At 47.1% G+C, this 20,258-nt stretch overlaps 1 protein-coding gene across 4 annotated transcripts in view; it reads right to left on the bottom strand.

The window, feature by feature from the left end:
* The window catches only part of AUH (AU RNA binding methylglutaconyl-CoA hydratase), a 192,837-nt gene that overhangs the window by 122,085 nt on the left and 50,494 nt on the right, over positions 1-20,258 (bottom strand). For 3 of the 4 annotated variants that reach the window (XM_027766111.1, XM_027766114.1, XM_027766110.1), the window contains one exon: positions 18,882-18,968. The exons of the other annotated variant lie outside the window; for it this stretch is intronic. In XM_027766111.1, coding sequence (XP_027621912.1) covers positions 18,882-18,968 — 87 coding nt within the window. The remainder of the gene's footprint in view (positions 1-18,881; positions 18,969-20,258) is intronic. 4 annotated transcript variants of the gene reach the window in all.

Consider the following 20,258-nt stretch of genomic DNA (forward strand, 5'->3'; position numbering starts at 1 on the left):
TTTTTAAGATACACTTTTGCTATAGAGCACATGTGCTCGCTGAAGAGGGAGACAGACGCAGAAAGTGAGAAATCGCCCTGGGGGGGAGGGTGGCCATGCCCCAATCCCTTCTCCTCTATGCTCCTTTCGGGATTTGGGGCATGCACGTATACAAGCCTGGTGTGAGTTTTAGGCCGCCAGGTCCGGGATTCGAACCACAGTCAATTATGTGGGGGGTTCAGTGACGTAACCATTATGTCATCTGCTGGTACCGAATCATATCACTTTTAAATTTGCTTTAGCATGAAGAACAGTGCTCCTAAGCAAAGCAGAGAAATTGAAAAAAAAACAGACAGGCCCTACATAGTATGTCGGAAGCCTGGACACAGAATTAAGAAAATAGAAATATGGTAAAAGTTAACTGAAAATTGCAATTAATTTCTAATTATCTCTAATTTCACCCAAAACTTGGCTGTCACTTAATAAACATACTTCCATTCCCATCATGGAGTTTTAAATGAACCACAAAAGTGAAAGGAGCCCTGCAGCCTGCAGGCTGGCTGTGCCGGGCCCTCCTGGGGCCTGCTCCTGGCTGGCCGCAAAGGAGCTGCCTGGGCCAACAGGCACAGCAGACGGGAGGCTGGGACCTGCAGAGGGGAGGCTGGGACCTGCAGAGGGGCGGGCTGGGACCTGAAGACAGGAGGCTGGGACCTGCAGACTGGAGGCTGGGACCTGCAGGCTGGCGGGCTGGGACCTGCAGACAGGCGGGCTGGCACCTGCAGATGGACAGGCTGGTCCCAAAAGGGAGAGAGTCCAGGCATGGTAAACCTTAAAACAAGCATGTCAGGTCCAGCGGGTGGCATGGTGGTTAAGGCACTGAACATCCACACGTCCAACTAGGTTCAAGTCCTGAACCTGGAGGCTTGCTTTCTCACTCTGTCTCTTTCTGGTCAAATTTTAAAAATAATGATAGTAAATAAAAATTAAAGAGTTTCAAAAAAAAAAAAAAAAAAGAAGTCATGTGTCCAAAAGGCAAAAGTAACAGTACCGTAAATACAACTGGATTCCAGGGCTAGGTTAAAATCCGAACACAGTGGAGAAACTACACGAGTTGTGATGAAAACTAGCATATGAACAGCATCAATTTCCTTCCAGAAGGTGCCACTACATCAAGAACCAACTGCTGAGGGCTAGCGTTCCTGCCCACATTCATTCCACAAGGCCCAACATAGCACTTTCAGAGTATGCTAATTCATATGGAAAAAAGAAAAAAACTTTATTTTTACTAGGGAAAAAAAAAGACAGAAAAATGCCTAGTGATGGTATGATAAAATAAGCACTCAATCCTCTCTTTACCTAAAAACAAAGGAATGTGGGCAGAGTGGCAGAGGGCCAGACTCCTGCCACTGTGAGCACCGCAGAGAACGCCAGCTCTGGTGCCAGGGACAAGCTCACTTAGTGCCGCAGAGTGAACGCGAACAGTGTCTTCCTTGGGGACAGCAGGTGGCAGTGGTTAAGGGGCTGGACTCCCACATGGCCAGCCACGGTTCAAGTCCCAGACCTGGCAGCACAAAGATCACACCAAGCATATGTGCGCGTTCAAATCCTGAGGGCACGGCCATCCCCTGGGGTGACTTCTCACTCTCCCTCTGTCTCTCTCCAGCAAGCATGCACCCTATGGCAAAAATACCTGGGGGGGGGCGGGGGGGACCTCCTTTATTCTTTTTTGGGGGGACTTCCTTTATTCTTTTTTTCAGTGCAAGAGAGTACACACACTTACCAGAGAGAAATGGGGAGGGTGGAAGCACTTGAACGGAGTGTGAGCACACCCTAATCCCATTGGCGCCACTCCTCCATCCCGGCAGGATGTGGGCACAACGTATGTACCTGGTGCAGTTTTCAAGCCACCAGGTCAAGGACTTGAACTGTGGCTGGCCATGCAGGATCTGGCTCCCTTAACCACTAGGTTCACAGGATTGGCCCGTCATCCTTAATTCTTATGAGTACAATTGTGTCAAAAGTTCATTAAAGTAGACTGGGAAAAATTCAGCATTATCATACTACCATACCAAGAAATCTTCAAAACAATCTAATACAGGAGTTGGCAGGTGGCATGGTGGTTAAGGCACTGGACTCCCACATGGCCAACTGCAGCTCGAGTTCCAGACCTGGTGGCTTGCTTTGTCACTTTCCTTCTCTCTCTCTAATCAAATTAAAAATAATATTAATGATAAGTTAAATAAATGTGTTTTAAAAATACATGTATTGAACCATCGATACGACATAAAACACATGGTGACGTCCTAACTCAACCAGAAGAGAACACCTGTAATTTTTAAAAAGGCAGTTCAGCAACTGAAAAGACCCTATTGTTCAGTATAACTCCAAGTCCGGGACACAGCCTTCCATGAGCTCATTCACTGATGGCCTCTGAGCCAGGGCATCAGTCCAGCCCGTGGTCCTCCGTGGTAGGCTGCGTGCCTCGCCCCTGCTGACACTCTGCACCCCAACACATCAGCAGAGGCCCCAGGCCCTTACTGAGACCAGGCACGGCTTCATCAGCCCAGGCCAGGCACCAGGCTGCTGCCCGAAGGGAAGGGCAACTGTGGGGAGCTCAGGACAAACTCGGGCTCAAATCCTTGGCCGCAGCTAGCAGGAGGTGGAGAACAGTCTCCCTGGGTTCCCAAGGCTATCCCGGGCTTCCCAGAGGCACACTGATGTACCCAGCAAACCCCTGGGAAGTGCCTACCAGGTCCCCACTGCCCAGGAACTCAGCCCGAGGGCGCGGAAGGCTGCTGCTGCCTGAGCAGACATCCTGGGTCCAGCATCTTGCTAACCACCGCAGAGGCCTAGCAGCACTCCCCACACGCAGAGCCAGGCCCGTGCGAGGACTCAGCTCTGCGAGCCCTGCCATCTTTCCATGGCTACGCTAAGGACCCATGAGCGCATCTGAGACTCCACGGGAAGCGCTGTGTGCTGAGTCTGTGCCCGGAGACCCAGCACCGCGCCAGAGCTCAGGAACCTGCGAGCCTGACGTGGCAGCATCCTCAGGACACCCGTGTAGACTACGGAAGGAGGAGGGTCAGCCCCACGGCATCCTCCTACCCAACCCCTCCCACACAACCCTCCGTGGGGAGCGCAGAGATGGCAGGCTGCAGGGTGAGTCCCCATGCGGACCCCCAGCAACCGTACATGGAAGGTTCTGCCGCCACAACTGTACCCATTTCCGCTTCCCACTGCTGTCTCGGATGGAATTGAGCTCTTGGCACTTCACGTGCAGTTTACGCGGCCAGTTACTTCCTCTTCTGGTAAGAACAGGGCACGCCCACCAGAGTTTACTCTCGCCCTGGCTGCCCTGCCTCGTGAGTCTCGGACTCTGAGCGAGCCCCGGGCTCGAAGCCCTGCACGCAATGTGGTCTGCAAACCAGCAGCACAGGCATCCCAAGGGCTCGTTGCAAATGGGGAACCCCAGGGCCTACCCAGACTCCTGCCAGGACCCGCTTCCCAGCAAGACCCCAGGTGATCCACACACATGGGAGGTCTGAGGAGCCCAAGGACCTGGGCTCATCCCCGGGGCCCGACGCCGCATCACACCGGAGGCTAACAGACTCACTGCTCAGGGGACACTGTCAGCCGGACGGGCAGGGCCAGCTGCGCTCGAGGGGGCCTGCGAACGCGAGAAGAGAAGACTCACCGGTGGCTGTGGCGGTGCCGTGTGTAACAGCCCGACCGGGGCACAACCCCAAAGCCTGTCCCTGGTGCTCCCACACGTGGCCCACGGCTCAGCACTGGCCAGTCGCAAGCACCGTCGCGCGCTCCGAGGTGGGCGGACACAGCAGACGGGCAGTGTCTGAGAAACACTCCTGCCCACGGCTCTGCGGGCGTGCTCCTGCCCACGCTGAGGAGGGGCCTAAAGCTACTCACATTAGCATACCTAGAATAGTTATATCTCGGAACCAGCAGATAGCATCATGGTTACGTTGCTGTACTCCCACATAGTTGACTGCAGTTCGAGTCCCGGGCCCAGTGGCTTAAAACTCACGTTGGGTGTGTGTGCATGCCCAAAATCCCGCGAGGAGAATAAAGGAGAAGGGACTACAGTGTGGCCAATCCCTCAGGGGGTGCTTTCTCGCTTTCTGGCTCTCTCTTTCAGGCGAGCATATGTGCCCTATTACAAAACTCTCTCTAAAAAAATAGAATAATTATACATATGCAAGAGCTTTAGGGAAAAATCTGCTGAAAAGTTTCGCATATTTACAATAAACACAGACTCAGCTATTCTTTAGACATCAAAAGTAACAAACACAGAAAAGCCAAAAAGAATGAAAGTAAATTCCTTTTTTGGTCTTGTCAAAGTTTACAATATTCCAGAGTAATATTTTGAAGTGACAAAGCCTGTTTATTAAGCCTACTGAACTGTCAAAAATCATTAAGTGATTGACATCCAATGACAGTCAGCAAAACCAATAAAATCCTGAACGTGAAAGTTACGATTTATACATTAATTATTGATTTTTTGGGGGGAGAGGTTTTTACTATAGGGCACGTGCGCTCACCAGAAAGACAGACAGAAAGTGAGAAATCACCCCCCAGGGGGGATAGCCACGCCATTATCCCTTCTCCATTCTCCTCTTGGGATCTTGGGCACACACGCACATGCACCCGGCGTGAGTTTAAGACTCCGGATCCGGGAATCAAACCACAATCAACCTCATGGGAGTCCAGCGACATAGTGCGTACACCAACTGCTGGTCCCTTCATTAAGCAATTCTTAACACAATGCATCAAAAATAAAAGTCAAATAATCATTTATGCACTAGCAAAGAAATATGATAAGTGCATACTCTCTTGAATTGTATTATAATAACTGTGGTACTGACTGATAAGTATTTTCGGAATAAGATACGCTTGCTTTCAGATAAAACGAAAAACGAAATATCAGAAAACTGTATGACTTGTATAAAAAGCAATTAAAGTCTAAAAAAATCAATCATCTCTAGACTTTCAATGAGTAAGTGTCAGATAATCTCTAAATCACATGGAAAGTTTAAAAAGGATAAACCTAGAATCCATTCAAGCTCTTTCATATTTGTTACTCAAAAATCTCTAAACCCTAATATGAAGAAGGAAGTTTTAAGTGGATTTATATCTTTACAAGCTATTTCTCAGTTTAACATTTTATGCAATTAAAATGAATATAATGACTGAATGTTAAGTGACAAACACAACACTTTAAACTTGTTAAAAAGCATTCATGCCTAATCATATTCAAAGTCTTCAACTCTTAGATAAGAAACTAAGCCAGGATAAACTGCGTGTTTTACTTCACAGAAATGTAAAAACCTTTATCTATATTTTAGGGAAAACTTTGCCAATACTCTCATTTACAGTTTATCAGCACCAAGCCAAGTCACGGGACATACCTTCCCATCACCGAGATGTTTCAGGTAACTAGAAAGCCCAGCGATCAGTCGGGGGGCAGGACTGCGCTCCCAAACGCCCCGGGACAGAGCTTTTTCACCATGTGCCAGGCAAGAAAGCAGCTGTCCAGGGACCAGGAGATGTCATAATAGCTGTGCTGCTGGACTCCCAGGTAGTCGACCACAGCTCGAGTCCCGGACCCGGCGGCTTAAACTCACGCTGGGCGCGTGTGCGTGCGTGCCCAGGATCCCGAGAGGAGAATGGAGGAGAAGGGATTGCGGCATGGCCATCCCTCCTGGGGGGTGATTTCTCGCTTTCTGTCTCTCTGTCTCTTTCTGGCAAGCGCATTTGCCCTATAGCAAAACCTCTCCAAAAAATGAAGGGAGGGAGGGAGGGAGGAAGGAAGGGAGGGAGGGAGGGAGGGAGGGAGGAGCTGTCCATAGCTGCCACACTCCTCGCTCCTTCCACATGAGTGCTTGTTAATCCCACCATCCCACCAATTAGGAGCCAGAGGTGAAATCCAGGAGTCACCTCTCACTGGCCGATCGACCAAACCCTCTGAATACTCTTCTTCCTGCTTCCCTACCCTGGCCTTTCTGCTTCTCCTCCTCCTCCCAGCCTCTAAGTGGGGAAGCCCCATGCCACCCAGCATTCCACCGTCCCCACTCCCTCCCTAGGGGCCTAGCGCAGAGTCCTGGCTTCAGGGACATCAAAGTCTAGATGCCTCCAGCTCTCTTCTCCCACCTGACTCCTTACTTGCCGAAGCTCCAAACTTCTAGCCTGCTGCCTGCCTGATGCTGCACAGCCAGGCAGTGCGGACCCCTGGGCTACCCTAGTTCCCGCCACCGCAGACTACCCAACAACACCCCACGCTCTCGCTGTCATCCTCGTGGTGGGGTGGACACACTCACACCTTCCTGGTGATCAGGCAGAAGCACAGAGAAAGCACTGCAGAAAGTCCCTCTGAACACGCGGGAAGGGCTGCCATCGGCTGGCACCTGGCCCGTGCAAGCACTCTAGCCAGCTGCCCTCCAGTGACACTCGCCACGCCCCAGTGACTCTCCAGTACAGGTGTGGCAGGTATGTCCAGAAACAACCCACCTGTGGCTCTCACGGCAGGTAGGAGGTTCCGGACGGGGAGACTGACATCCACACCCAACTCCATACCAGGGGATCTGCAACCCAACCGCCCAGCTACCAGAACGATTCAGAGGAGGTCACTGGATTTTAATAATGTGCACAATGGAACTTTCCTACAGCAAAATAAACATCAACTTACGGCAACACCTGAGGAAAGGTTAGCCTGAGCAGATCGCGGATCCTGTGGCCTCCCAGCAGCACCCACACGTGGCCATGCTGCACCTCCGAGCTCAGAGAGAGGGAAGCTCGTGGCCACGGAGCAGGAGAGGCACGCACTAGGCACAGGCCGCTGGGCTGGCGTGGGAGAGGGCTGGACTCCACGGCACACCTCTGGGAAGGGCGGGCAAGGCGGAAGTTCCAAATGTGCATCTATTAAACGTGGTCACTTTTCTCTGCAACCATCAGTGACAGTGACATGTCGTATTACTTGGAACTTTTCCACACAAATGTACTGTATCTGACATTTAAAAACAAGCTAGCGAAAATAAGGAGTACTACTTTAGAAGGTTTATCCCCTACAACTTACTTACCTCAGACTTTTCATAAAGCATCTTCTCATTCCCTTGTACAAAAAATTTTCCTTTGTATTTGACTCAAAGAATTGCATTTACACAGCTAACTATTGGGTCACTGGAAAAGCCATGACATATTTGTCTATGTTTTTCTAGGCAAAAATGTGTCATGACTTTCCAACGACCTAATAAATTAAAGTTTTCTATCAGGGAAAGCAAAGGAAAGCTGAAAATGCCTGGCACTTGAAAGACTGCGGACAGACATCATCCGCCTGACACCAGATTCCACAGTCTACAGGGGCAGAGGGGCCAGGCAGGGACCCCGCAGAACACACAGCTCTGCAGGGCCGACACAGGGCGACATCCGGGATTCAGGCCCACAGACCTCCTGAGTGTACCGGGAACACATGTGCCTATAACCAGAGACCGGCTACGGCTGGGGGCACCATCTCAGCCCCTACCCCCGTTACGGGTGTCTGTCTGTGTCTCTCTCAGAAGAAACATAGAAACTCAAAAATTTATTTAAATCAGGACCAGCAGGTGGTGTAATGGTTACATCGCTGGGCTCCCACATAGACAACCACAGTTCAAGTCTCAGAGCCAGCAGCTTAAATACCACGCCAGGCGCATGTGTGTGCATGCCCAAAAATCCTGGGAGAATGGAGGAGAAGGGACTGCAGCATGGCCATCCCCCCAGGGGTGATTTCTCACTGTCTCTCTAGAGAAAACACACACCCTACAGCAAAAATCTCTCTTACTTTTTTTTTTTTATTCTAGTGGAAACCTCTTTCAAATATTCATTTATCACTATGAAGCAATTCTTCAATACCTCAACTTGACAGAAGTGGTACTGTCCCCTCGGCTTCTATGTAAGGGAGAATTCTAAAAGGCTTCCAGCCTCTGCAGCACAGTGGGTAGTATACAGGCCCATGGAGCTGGAAGCCACATGCCAAACACGCTCCAGTCCCCGGCCCGAGTGGCTTGAAAGCACACAGGTGGGAGTGCACATGCCCAGGGCCCTGACAGGCAGGACTGGCGGAAGGGGGTCATGGCCAAGCCCCATGGTGGGTGCTTCTTTTCTCTTTCTTGCTCTCACTCTTGTGCACGCATGAAGCAATCCATCTTGAATAAAAAACTTTAGAATACTTTGAAATCCCTACTCGTCTAAGCCCTCACTACACACCCGAGCGGCCCTCAGTGAGGTCACTACCATGTCTGCTCCGCCCTGCCGGTGCAGTGGTCCAGAGCGATGCGCCTACACTGTCTCAGTGGAAAACGGGTAGGCGCACCAGAAGAGCCCAGGTCTGCTAAACCGAGGGAAACCGCCGTGAATGCGGACAGTGCCATGTCGCTGCCTCCTCCTGACTTGCTCAGTGTTTTAATAATCTGTTCTGTGCCTTCAACCCAGACCCATCCTTGAAGGTGAGAGACAGGGTAACGAGCAGCAGGACCGGTGGCCAGGTGAGAACAGGTCACCTATGACCTCCCAGCCAGCTTGAGAGACCCTTACGGTCACTGCCGCCTGAGTCGCCAGCATATGGTATGTGAAGCAGGCTCACCAACACACGGCAGGCCCAGCACCCACGGACGCCCATGGGCAGAGCCTCTTCCGGGGAAGCCCTCTTCTCGGAGAGAGCTGGAGGGCTCAGCGCACGACCGGCCACGCTCCCACTCTGCAGACAAGCAAACGGCTGCTCTCCCTTGAAAGGCCTTCAGACTAGGAGATGGTTTCTAAAACTGTAGAATTTCGGCTTTTTGGAAAAATAAAATACATGAATCATACAGATAAATGAAAGTTATTCCAAAAATAACATAAATGTTTGCAAGATGGGATGAATCTTTTAAAAACCAGCCTAATTTAAGCACATTGGAATGCTCAGCATAAACAGGCAGGAAGCCGAAGAAGGACGAAGCCAGCCCCACTCAGCCGGGGCCGGGCTGGCAGGATCCGACACACCGCTGCTCTCCTGCCTGTCTTCCCGCACCCAAAGGGGGCATCGCGTGAGGTGCTTCTGGGCCCACGCTCCTCCTCCGCACCCCCTGGAACTACGGGCTGCTTAGTTTTGCAGACTTCTAGCTTTGAAATGTCGACGACTCCCAACTCTGACTGTAAATAACAGAACGCTTTATTTGGTCATGGGTGTTTCAACCCAGGAAGCAGATGAGCGTAGTCACATTCAGGTTGTATATTATCTTAAGTGAACTTTGAATTCTTTGCCTTAAACTTTTGTTTCTGGCTAGGGTTATTTTTGTACATAAAATGCTTTGCAGGTGCTGACCTTAAGGAAAGAGCCAAAATGAACTCCAGTGGTCTTCACTTGCACTTCTGATTACGAATGAGGCTGACCTTCCCTAGGACTGGCTGCCTCTGTCCTCTTGCCCAAAATGCCCCTGTGGTGTCCTCCTACTGATTTCATGGCTGTATGCATGTGTGTGTCCATTCACAAGTCAATATCCACACAAAAGGACTTGGAAAGGGTTGTGAAAAAGTGGGATTAAAGTACGAGCCTGCCGGCCCAGCAGATGAAGGACAGGTTAAGGTAGCAGGCTGCCACATGGCCAACCTCGCTCTGAGCCCAGACTAGACAGGCGGTGACAGGCCCTCTTGTCCTGTTTCAGACTTTGGGAGACACCTTTCATCGGGCTTAGGAAGCTTCCTTCTAATCCTCCTGAGCTGACACTTGGAAAACACTTTTTCATAATCTACTGAGATAAACACAATGTATTTTAGTTGGCTAATGTGATGAATTAATTTTGACATCTCAAATGGAAACCCCCCTGCGCTCCTGGGAAAATCCAACTTTTTTTTTTTTTACAACCTGCCAGATATGACATACACTCAAATGAGACTTCTCTTCTTATGTTGTCCCATTGTTTTTGTCAGATTTAGGTACAAAGATTAAACTAGTTTGAAATAATAAGTTTAGGAGTAAACACTCTACTACCCGATGAAACACCACACGTAAGAGTATAAAGACCATGGGGCCAGCAGTTAGCGTAATGTCTATGTCACCGGACCCCCATGTAGTCGACCATGGTTAGACTCCCGGACCCGGTGGCTTAAACTCACGCCAGGCGAGCGTGCGTGTGTGCCTAAGATCCTGAGAGGAGAATGGACTGCGGGGGTGCCATCCCCCCAGGGGGGTGATTTCTCACTCTCTGTCTGTCTGTCTCTGTCTTTCTGGCCAGCACACACCCTATAGCAAAAACCTCCCCCCCCCCCCAAAAAAAAAGAGTATAAAGACCCATACCTCCTAGTCAGATAAACCCCCGAAATGTAAACCTCTAACCCTACTATAAAAACTGGGCCTGCGGCTTCTCTGTGCAAACACTTAGCCCGGTTCAGTCCCTTCAGCGGTCTACCAGCCCACGGTTTGTCCTTGACCCAGGAATGTCATACTGCATTACTCAGTTTCCTCGTGGTTTTCCTTACCACTATGATCCCTGGTCTCTGCGGCACGCCCCTCATGCATCTGCGATACGGACCGTGTGTGCACGTGCCCGGCCCTCAGCATGTGGCCCTGCGTTCCCCTCTACTGCCTTTCTATCTGTATCTACCCAGGGTGGGGCAAAAGTAACTGCGGCTTGGGACTGGGAATTTTAAATTATTACAGCTAGGCTCAAACACATCTTTATTAATCAAAATAGGAACCATTACAATCAATACATTATTTTCCCCCATTAGAAATAAGTTTATTCCTGTAGCATAAAAATCCAAGCTTCGGGATTCAGCAAACTCTTGGGAAGCACCTTCTGCCTCCTGCTGGTTGTGTTTTCCCTGCAAAAAGCTGTCAAGATGCTTGAAGTAGTAGTAGCGAAAATGGCAGGTGGGACAGACGTCATAGCCCCACTCTTCCATCATGGCAAGCGCTGGCCGTGTGCTGGCGGTGAGGCTCCGCCGTGGAGCACCAGGCCCTCTGCTGCCCGACGCCGGCTACACGTGGCGGTCTCGTCAGTCCACAGAGCACACTTCTCAGGTTCAATGGTTTCGCCAGGACCCAGAAAGCCGTGGCAGATCAGACCCCAACAAACAGTGACCGTGACCTTTTTTGGGTGCAAGTTTGGCTTTGGGAAGTGTCCTCTGGGTCCAACCAATCAGCTGTCGTCAGTTGTATAAAATCCACTTTTTGTCGCGTGTCACAATTCAATCAAGAAATGGTTCACTGTTGCCCAGAATAAGAGAATGTGACACAAAAAGATGGCAAGTTTTTGATTTTCGGTCAGCTCATGAGGCACCCACTTACCAAGCTTTTTCACTTTTCCAATTTGCTTCAAGTCCCAAAGACCAAAGAACACTCGATGCTGAGTTCTTCAGCAGCTTCTCATGTAGATGGGAGATCGGCTTCAATGATGGCTCTCGCTGGTCGCTGTCAGCTTCCAATGGTCGGTCACTGTACTCCTCACCTTCAATGCTCTAATCTCCTTTACAAAACGCCTAGAACCGCCACTGCACTGCATGTTGCTGGCAGTTCCCAGGTCAGTGCGTTCTTAATGTTGCAAGCGGTCTCTGCTGCTTTACGACCCATTTTGAAATCGAGTAAGAAAATTCCCCAAATATGCTTTGGTCTAACATCATTTCCATAGTCTAAAATACATATAAAACAAACAGCAAGTAATGTCATTAGTAAAAAAAAAAAAAACATAAAATGGGAAATGCACATTAAAATAATATATAACATAACCACAATTTTTTTTGAGAGGTTTTTTCGCTATAGGGCATGTGCACTCGCCAGACAGACAAAGAGAGACAGAGAGACAGAAAGCAAGAAATCACCTCCCCCAGGGGGATGGCCACGCTGCAATCCCTTCTCCTCCATTCTCCTCTCGGGATCTTGGGCACGCACGCACACGTGCCCAGCGTGAGTTTTAAGCCACCGGGTCCAGGACGCGAACCGCGGTCGACTACATGGGAGTCCAGCGACAGCCATTATGCTAACTGCTGGTTCCCATAACAACAATTTTTTAAGAATGCATTTCAATGTCGAACAGCAAATTTCCATGATGCAAGACCACAATTACTTGTGCACCAACCTAACACCATTTGACTGCTTTCTGATCTGTGTGTTTTTATTTTCCTCCAACTTTTTGGGATGTATAGCATTAAATCACTTTTAAGGTAATGCTTAGATGTTTGTCAGTGACGTACTCATGCTATCATATGAATCGAAGGCTATGAGTTTTGCACAAACATCACTCTACCCAAACCTCAAGTACTGGATATATGTAATTTTATGATCAGTCTTAGTATATTTTTCTATTACAGTTTCTTCCTTGACTCATGTAGTTCTCTTTCAATTTACAGACATAAGATTGTTAAATCTCTGTTATATCTTCTGTTTCTAACTGTTAACAGAGAACATGCTTCTCTATAGGTCAATCTTCCGATATTCAGCAGAGACGTCGGGTCCAGGACATGACACTCTTCTGCAAACAGATCACACGTCCATGAACAGATACAGTTATTACGAACAGTAGTCAGTTGATTTTGGATCACAGTTGTTCAGCCCGTATGTTAAAAAATAATGTTATAACATAGTCAAAATATCTATGTTTTAACTGCAAGTTTTAATCAATTTATATTAATGGTAATTATTTAGCTTATTTCAACATCCTACTATTTAATTTGTCCTTAAGCTAATGTTGCTTTTCTCTGATATTTTAATATGACACAAATTCTGTTTTACTTTTCTTACTAATCTCTTCAGCTTCCAACTCATCTGCAAGTTTTATGCTCTATTTCACTCTGAATTTTAACCAAGAATACTTAACTCCAAAATACAGTATCGTGAACTCCCCTACCAAAGAGTACAAAGGCTTTAAACTCTCCAAAAAGCAAAACTAAAGAAAAAGGTCTGAGTCATACAAGAAGCAAGTTGTCCAAATTGGAACTGAAGTGAGTCGGTTTTTTAAATCAATAAATGAAGAGAATGAAAAACTAGAGTTCCTTACAACAGGAAAAATACAAAAGACAGAAAACATCTGAAATAAACAGAAGAAAAATAGACCTAGAGGCTGTTTTAGTACAACCTGTGCATGACAGGGTTTTGCATTTTTAAACTGTGGTAAAAACATAAAACTACTGATTCCTAACACACGAAAGTCCCATGAAATTCACATCAGGGTGCACAGTGAGTCCAGAGTGCGTGTGTCTATACATCTGCCATGCCCGCTTCTGCACTGTGGTGTCCTTCCTCTTCAAAACAATCAAAGGGAAACTACACTTGTCCTTGGCTTTTAACATACAGGGTAAACAACTGTGATCCTAAACTGTGACATCCAAAATGCTCCAAAATCTAAATCCTTTTGAGTACAATCATGAGGTCACGGGTGGAAAATCCCACCCCTAATTTCATGGGGAAGGTCACAATCAAAACAGTACAATACAAAAAAAATATATAAAAATAATTTTAATTTAGACTTTAGTACCATCCCCAAGATCTCATTATATATATATATATATGTAAATATTCCAAAATCCGAAACACTTCTGGTCTCAAACATTTTAAATGAAGGATATTCAACTTGCATTAAATAAGTATCGAGAAACGTAGTTCTCCAAAATTTCACATAGTCACACAAAAAATAGCTTGAAAATTTTAAGTACACCATAATATCATAATAAAAATACAGTAGGGGGACCAGCAGTTAGCGTAATGGCTATGTCACTGGACTCCCATGTAACCGACCACAGTTTGCGTCCCGGACCCGGTGGCTTAAACTCACATTGGGCGCGTGTACGTAAGTGCCCAAGATCCCGAGAGGAGAATGGAGGAGAAGGGATTGCGGCGTGGCCATCTCCCCTGGGGGGTGATTTCTCACTCTCTGTCTCTCTGACTTTTTGGCAAGCGCATGCGCTCTATAGCAAAAATCTCTTAAAAAAAAAAAAAAATACAGTCGGGACCTTGGGAACAAAGACGGAGACTGGGCAAGAACTCAGAGCAGACTGCTACAGCTACCATCATAGAAAAGAGAACACTTCTCTAAAGAAAGAGTCCCAGAAAAATTCCAGTTTCTTTCAGAACACAGAACATAAAGGGCTCTGGAAGAAACATCTGGCAATTTAATCAGCGAGAGCAGTCTCAGCATTCCCAGTACATACTCGTATATTTTTAAAAAATTACCAGGGCGTGCGTGCATTTGCTGGAAAGAGACAAAGAGAGAGAAGGTTAAAATGAGAAAATACCAGCCACGGGGACAGTTCACGTCACAACCCACACGCGTCTGGTATGTTTGCCACGTCACTGGGTCTGGGACTAACCACCGGTCCGCCGTGTGGGGTCCGGCCGTTTTAGCCAGCAGGCCGCAGGTTGGCCAGCACACATACAGTCACAGTCACCCTCAACACTCATTCCAAGGTGAGCTCTGTTCTCCTTAGAACACAGTTCCCACTCGTCTCAGGGACACCGGGACATGAGGCTGAAGGTGGAGAGAAGCATGAAAGAGCCCGGGGTGACGCCAGCAGAGAAGCAGGCTAAACCGGTAACCACTGCAGAAATCAAAATGTTTATTTTGGAGCCAGCAGGTGGTGTGGTAGATAAGGCAGCTGGATGCCACACAGTCGGCTATGCAGACCCAGTGGCTTGGAAAATACACTGGGCGAGTATATGCCCATGCCCAAAACCCCAGGAGGAGAATAGGGGAGAAGGGATTGCAGTGTGGCCACCCCTCCAGGGGCCTGCCTTCTCACATCCCTCTACCTCAGTGAGCACACGTGCCCTAGAGTAAACTTTAAATTATACATACTATGTATATGTGTGTGTATATATATACACACACACACACATTTTATAAAATTATAAAGTTTATATATATTATACATATGTGTAATTTTTAATTTTAACTTTAAAAATATTTTAAAGAGAATACAATACCAAAACCACACAAGCCCCCAAGATAGTAAATGATTAAATTTTACTAATCTTTCAAATAACAAATGACCTCTCTGTATAGCACCGAAAACTATGGGAAGCTTTATACCTCAATCTATGAAGGCAGGATCTCGATACCAAGTCTAAGGAGGATAATATCACAACAAAGAGATCGATCTCATTTACAAATACACCAGAAAACTTTAAATAGAACACACAGATTAGAAACCGCCACCAGCCCAAACCACAGTGACCAAGCCGAGTTCATCCCAGTAATGCAGGCCAGCATGCAGCAGGGAACTGACTAGTACAACTGAGTACGGCATGACTAAGTGAGGCAGATCTGTAATATACATCACGAACAATCCCGACATGTTTTAGGGGCATAACGTATTTAGAAGCTCCCGAGCAAACAGGTGCCGCACACCCATGATCCAGGCCAGTGGACGTTTGATAAATCTTTATGCTTATTCCTGACTGGAAAACAGTAACAAAGTCAAACGAAGTTGAAAGAAACTTACATGAAAATTACTAGCAAAATAACAAAGGCACTCACGAACATCAAAGAAAGACAAAGATGAACAAGTTCACCTTAATAAACGAATACTGTACTGAGGGCCTTAGCCAAAATGTAAAGTAAGAAACATATGTAAGATTAAAATGTTAGGAAATGAGAAGGTAAAAACTTCATTCTCTGAAGGTAACAATGAGCTGAATGAAGTTTTCATCTGGAGGACACAGAGACCTGACTGAGGATCAGTAACTAAGGGGTCAGTAAGGAGGCATGGATGAGCGCATAAAACCCACAACTTTCCTATCATCTTTTCTTTTCTTTTCTTTTTTTTTTTAAATAATTCTTTCTCTTTTTCTTGGAGAGGTTTTTGTTATAGGACATGTGCACTCGCCAGGAAGATAGAGAGAAACAGAGAGACAGAAAGCAAGAAATCACTCTCCAGGGGGGATGGCCATGCCGCAATCCCTTCTCCTCCATTCTCCTCTTGGGATCTCAGGCACACACGCACTCGCGCCCAGTGTGAGTTTAAGCTGCCAGATCCGGGACTCAAACTGTAGTCAACTACGTGGGAGTCCAGCAACCTAGCCATTACACTATCTGCTGGTCCCAATAATTCTTTCTTTATTTTTAAAATTTGCTATAGGGTACATGCACTCACCAGAGAGAGACAGACAAGAGAAAAACAGAGAGAGAGAAGAAAAGTGAGACAGCAAGCCGCCAGGTCTGGGACTTGAACCGTGGTCGACCATGTGGGAGTCTAGCACCTTAACCACCACGCCATCTGATGGCCCCACCTACAATGTTTAATAATAAGACCACAACAGAAATGAGGGTGGAGATGATCCTGCTCAAACAAATGAATGCTATAAAATAGCTAGGAATTAATTTGAGGAGGGAAATGAGGAACAAAACCAAGACCAACGTGAGTATTCTGTAGCACCATTAGAAACTTTCTCAAAGTACGGCATAAAACATAACGACCTCAAAAGCAAGAGCAATGCACACCACGGGTGGAAAGAGTCAAGGTCGTAGAAACAGCAATTCCTTCTTAACAAGATTTAATGAAATTCTTATCACAATCCCAACAGAGCAATTTCACCCTTGTTTTAAAAAATAATAATTCTAAATTCATTCGGAAGAACTGATTATGTGAAAATCAACAAAGAAATCTTAAAGGAAAAGGAATAGTGAAGGGACCCTACTATTGCCTAGATTTTGAAAGTGTTACGTTTAAAGCTCCTGGAATCTGGAGCCTGCAGGTGGTGCAGCAGCAATGCAGGTGGGCCCACCTGGGCAGGGCCCTGAGCGAGTGTCCAGGGACCTCCCTGAGCAAACAGGGGCCACACACCCATGACCCAGGCCAGCAGACACTGCCGGGGCCTGCACACACATCCTGCTGGAGGGCTGTCTCTCTGTCTCTGTCTCTCTATATATATATCTCCCTCATACAAGAAATCAATAAACTGTAACGAAACAAAAAAGCTCCTGGAGTCAAATGAGAAGCTCGTATTAGAAGATAAATGTCAGTAACAAGTTTAATGACAAAGGATCACTGTCAAGTTTTTAAATAAATAAGTAGTTATTAAATAGTTCTATAAAAGATGGATGAAGGATAGAAAAAGACAATTTACACAAGAGAAAAGGAAAGTTTAATTTGGAAAGACAAACATCAAATAAGCATTTAGGAAAATGTAAGTTGAAACTTTTTTTTAACCTTGACAAACTTAAAAAGACGTTTGTTAAATGCTGGCAGGTGTACAGGCCAGTACTATTACACAACTGCTGGAAATATAAAATGAACACGTGACACTTGGTACGCAATTCCATGCTTAGGAATTTACTCCTATTTACGACAATGGTCGCTGCTTTATTATGAACACAAACATCAAAAACAAGTCTAAGTGCTTGCTAACGAAGAATTAATTTAAGGCCAATGGTGGTATGGTGGTGTGGCAGCTGGGACCCCCCGAGCGAGTCCCAGACCTGCGAGAGGAAGGGATCACCAGGAGCATGTGCGTGCGTGCCCTAAGCCCCAGGAAGGGAGAAACGGACAAGACGGGATTTCAGTGGGACGATTCCCCTTCAGGGATGCTTTCTCACTTGGTCCCTCTCTCTTTCTCTCCAGTGAGCACACCTGGCTCAAAGTTTAAAGAAAATAATAAGTCATTAATTTAAAATTTCAGATAAGGCAGTGGAATAATTAAGTAGTAATAAATTAAACTGCTGGCTATTGAAAATCTAAGAAAATAATACAGCCCTTTTTTTTTGGGGGGGGGGGGTTTGCTATAGGGCGCGTGCGCTCACCAAAAAGAGAAAGAACGCGAGAAATCACTCCCAGGGCGGTGGCCACACCGCAATCCCTTCTCTTCCGTTTTCCTCTCGGGATCTTGGGCACACGCACACGCACCCGGCGTGAATTTAAGCCACTGGGTCCGGGACTCGAATCATGGTCAACTACATGGGAGTCCAGCTACATAGCCATTAGGCCAACTGCTGGTCCCAATATGGCCCTATTTAAGAGACACAGACATCCCAAGGTGTCGGGTGGTAACACAGCAGCAGACAGGACAGCTGGAGCTGCGTGGGAAGGCTCCCGGCCCGGCCCGACAGTGCAGGTCAGGCACATGGGTACGTCTCCACACTCCAGGCCGCTAGACTAGGAGAGCTCATGGCATAAAACCTGCTGGGACGGCCCTTCTGTCCCCCTCTCTGTCCCTCTCCTTCTCCCTCATGGAAGAAATACATAAAAACTTTTTCAAAAATAAAGATAGGTATCTGAAGTAAAAGGCTTATGCCAACTTACTCTGTTTTTAATAAAGACCCTCATAAAAGGCAGGGTTAGGGGGTGGTCTTCAAAAAGTTCACAGAAAATGTCTGTGATGAAAAGACTATGAATGAATTTTGGAACCACCAGATGGCACAGTGGTTACATTGCTAGACTCTCACATGGCTGACCACAGTTTGAGTCCCGGACGTGGTGCCTTGACATTCATGCCAGGCTCATGTGCATGCATGCCCAAGATCCCGGGAGGAGAGCAGAGGAGAAGAGATTGTGGTGTGGCCATCCCTGCGGGGGTGATTTCTCACTTTCTCTCTCACTGTGTCTGTCTCTCTTCCTCTCCAGTGAGCGCACATGCCTTAAGGAAAAAACACCAAAAAGAAAAAAGGACTATGAATGGATTTCAAATTTTTCTCTGACAAAACAGTCACACTTTAATTCCATTTTTCCACAAACATTTGAAGTCCCCCTTGTACGCCATGCTATCACAACAAAGGAGGCACCTATAATTATAAAATATTTTACATCATTTTTCAAATTAAACATATTAAGTGCTATTTTAAAGCAACCAGCTAGAGGTCATGATCATCTAATCTAAGCATTGATCAAAGGATACATCATTTGCGACTGTCTCCAGCGCGCTGGAAGGAGGGTTCAACTGTGCTTACCAATGTCATTAATCGTGGCTCTTATTCTGGACACGAAAGGACCAATCTCACTGGAGTTCATTTTGGCTCTTTCCTTAAGGTCAGCACCTGCAAAGCATTTTATGTACAAAAGTAATCTAGTCAGAAACAAAAGTTTAAGGCAAAGAATTCAAAGTTCACTTAAGATAATATACAACCTGAATATAAGTACGCTCATCTGTTAAAGTTCTCTTTCCCAGTGACCACCACCAGCAATAATAAAACGTCTGTTCCTTCATCGACATGCACTTAAAGCACCGCTTCCCAAGCTTTCTGGTTCCGAGCCCTTTCATGTCTTAGGAGAAGGAACTAGGTCTGCATTACATGCACTGACAGCTAGTCTAGCAGAGACCAAAGGTTTAGCCATTTTAAATGACAAACCCATTAAAGTTACCATGAATGACTACACCCGGTGCCACCACCTGGTCTCTCAGGAGGCCCCTGGCTGTCCCACCCACCACTGCTCTTGTCCCATTAGGGCAAATTCCAACCCCGGGAAAAGGGCAAATAATGCCTCAGGGCTGAGAAAACCCTTAGCTTCATGGAGGCCACCTTAGCGACTGTGGCTCGGATCCGAGAGCTGCTGGCTATGAGGTAGGAACCAACCAATGAGCGGCAGCTTCGCAATTACGACTTCACCAAAGAACCACTTTGTAACGGAAAATAAACGTGAAGCTCCTTAGGAGACATTAATTCTGAGCTTAAAGGAGACATCAAGGTTGGCCCCATTTAAACGAACTGACAACCTGCAAATGAAAGTGCGACACTGAAGGCGCCATACACCGGGCCGTCACACCTTCATCGGTCCCCACGAACTGGTCATGACCACATGCCATGTCAAGTGTGGCGGGGACACTGACGGCACACACTGCTGGGGAGAGAACTAGGCCAACAAAGCGCATGCCCTGCAGCCCGTCAGTTCCCAGGAAAACCCTGGCGCGCATGCCCGGGGGAGCACGTGCAGGAACCTCCAGTCGGCACCTGCAGGACCTTGGAAAGCGGAGCACACCCCTGCTATCGAGAGGAGGGTAAACCTGGGACATATTTATACAAGGAAATACTGCCTATGAAGCCTGAAAATTCAAGAATAAGTATAAATAGGGATGAATCAAACACAGAATTTTGAACTGAAATATGACGTCGGAAAGATTATAAGTTTAAAAAAGAATGCCTGGCAATTAAGGTACCAGATTTCACATGGCCCTCTGAACTGCACAGTTCAAGTCCCAGGCCCGGGAACTTGGAAAACCAAGTCAGGTGCACGTGTATGAGGGCCTAAAATCCTGAAAGGAGGGAGAAGTGCAGGGGGAAGGAATTGTGGTGTGATCCTGGCCCAGGGGAGCGGGGGGCTTTCTCACT

Source organism: Tupaia chinensis, unplaced genomic scaffold (assembly GCF_000334495.1).
Source record: "Tupaia chinensis unplaced genomic scaffold, TupChi_1.0 Scaffold141173_1, whole genome shotgun sequence".
Taxonomy (NCBI): domain Eukaryota; kingdom Metazoa; phylum Chordata; class Mammalia; order Scandentia; family Tupaiidae; genus Tupaia; species Tupaia belangeri.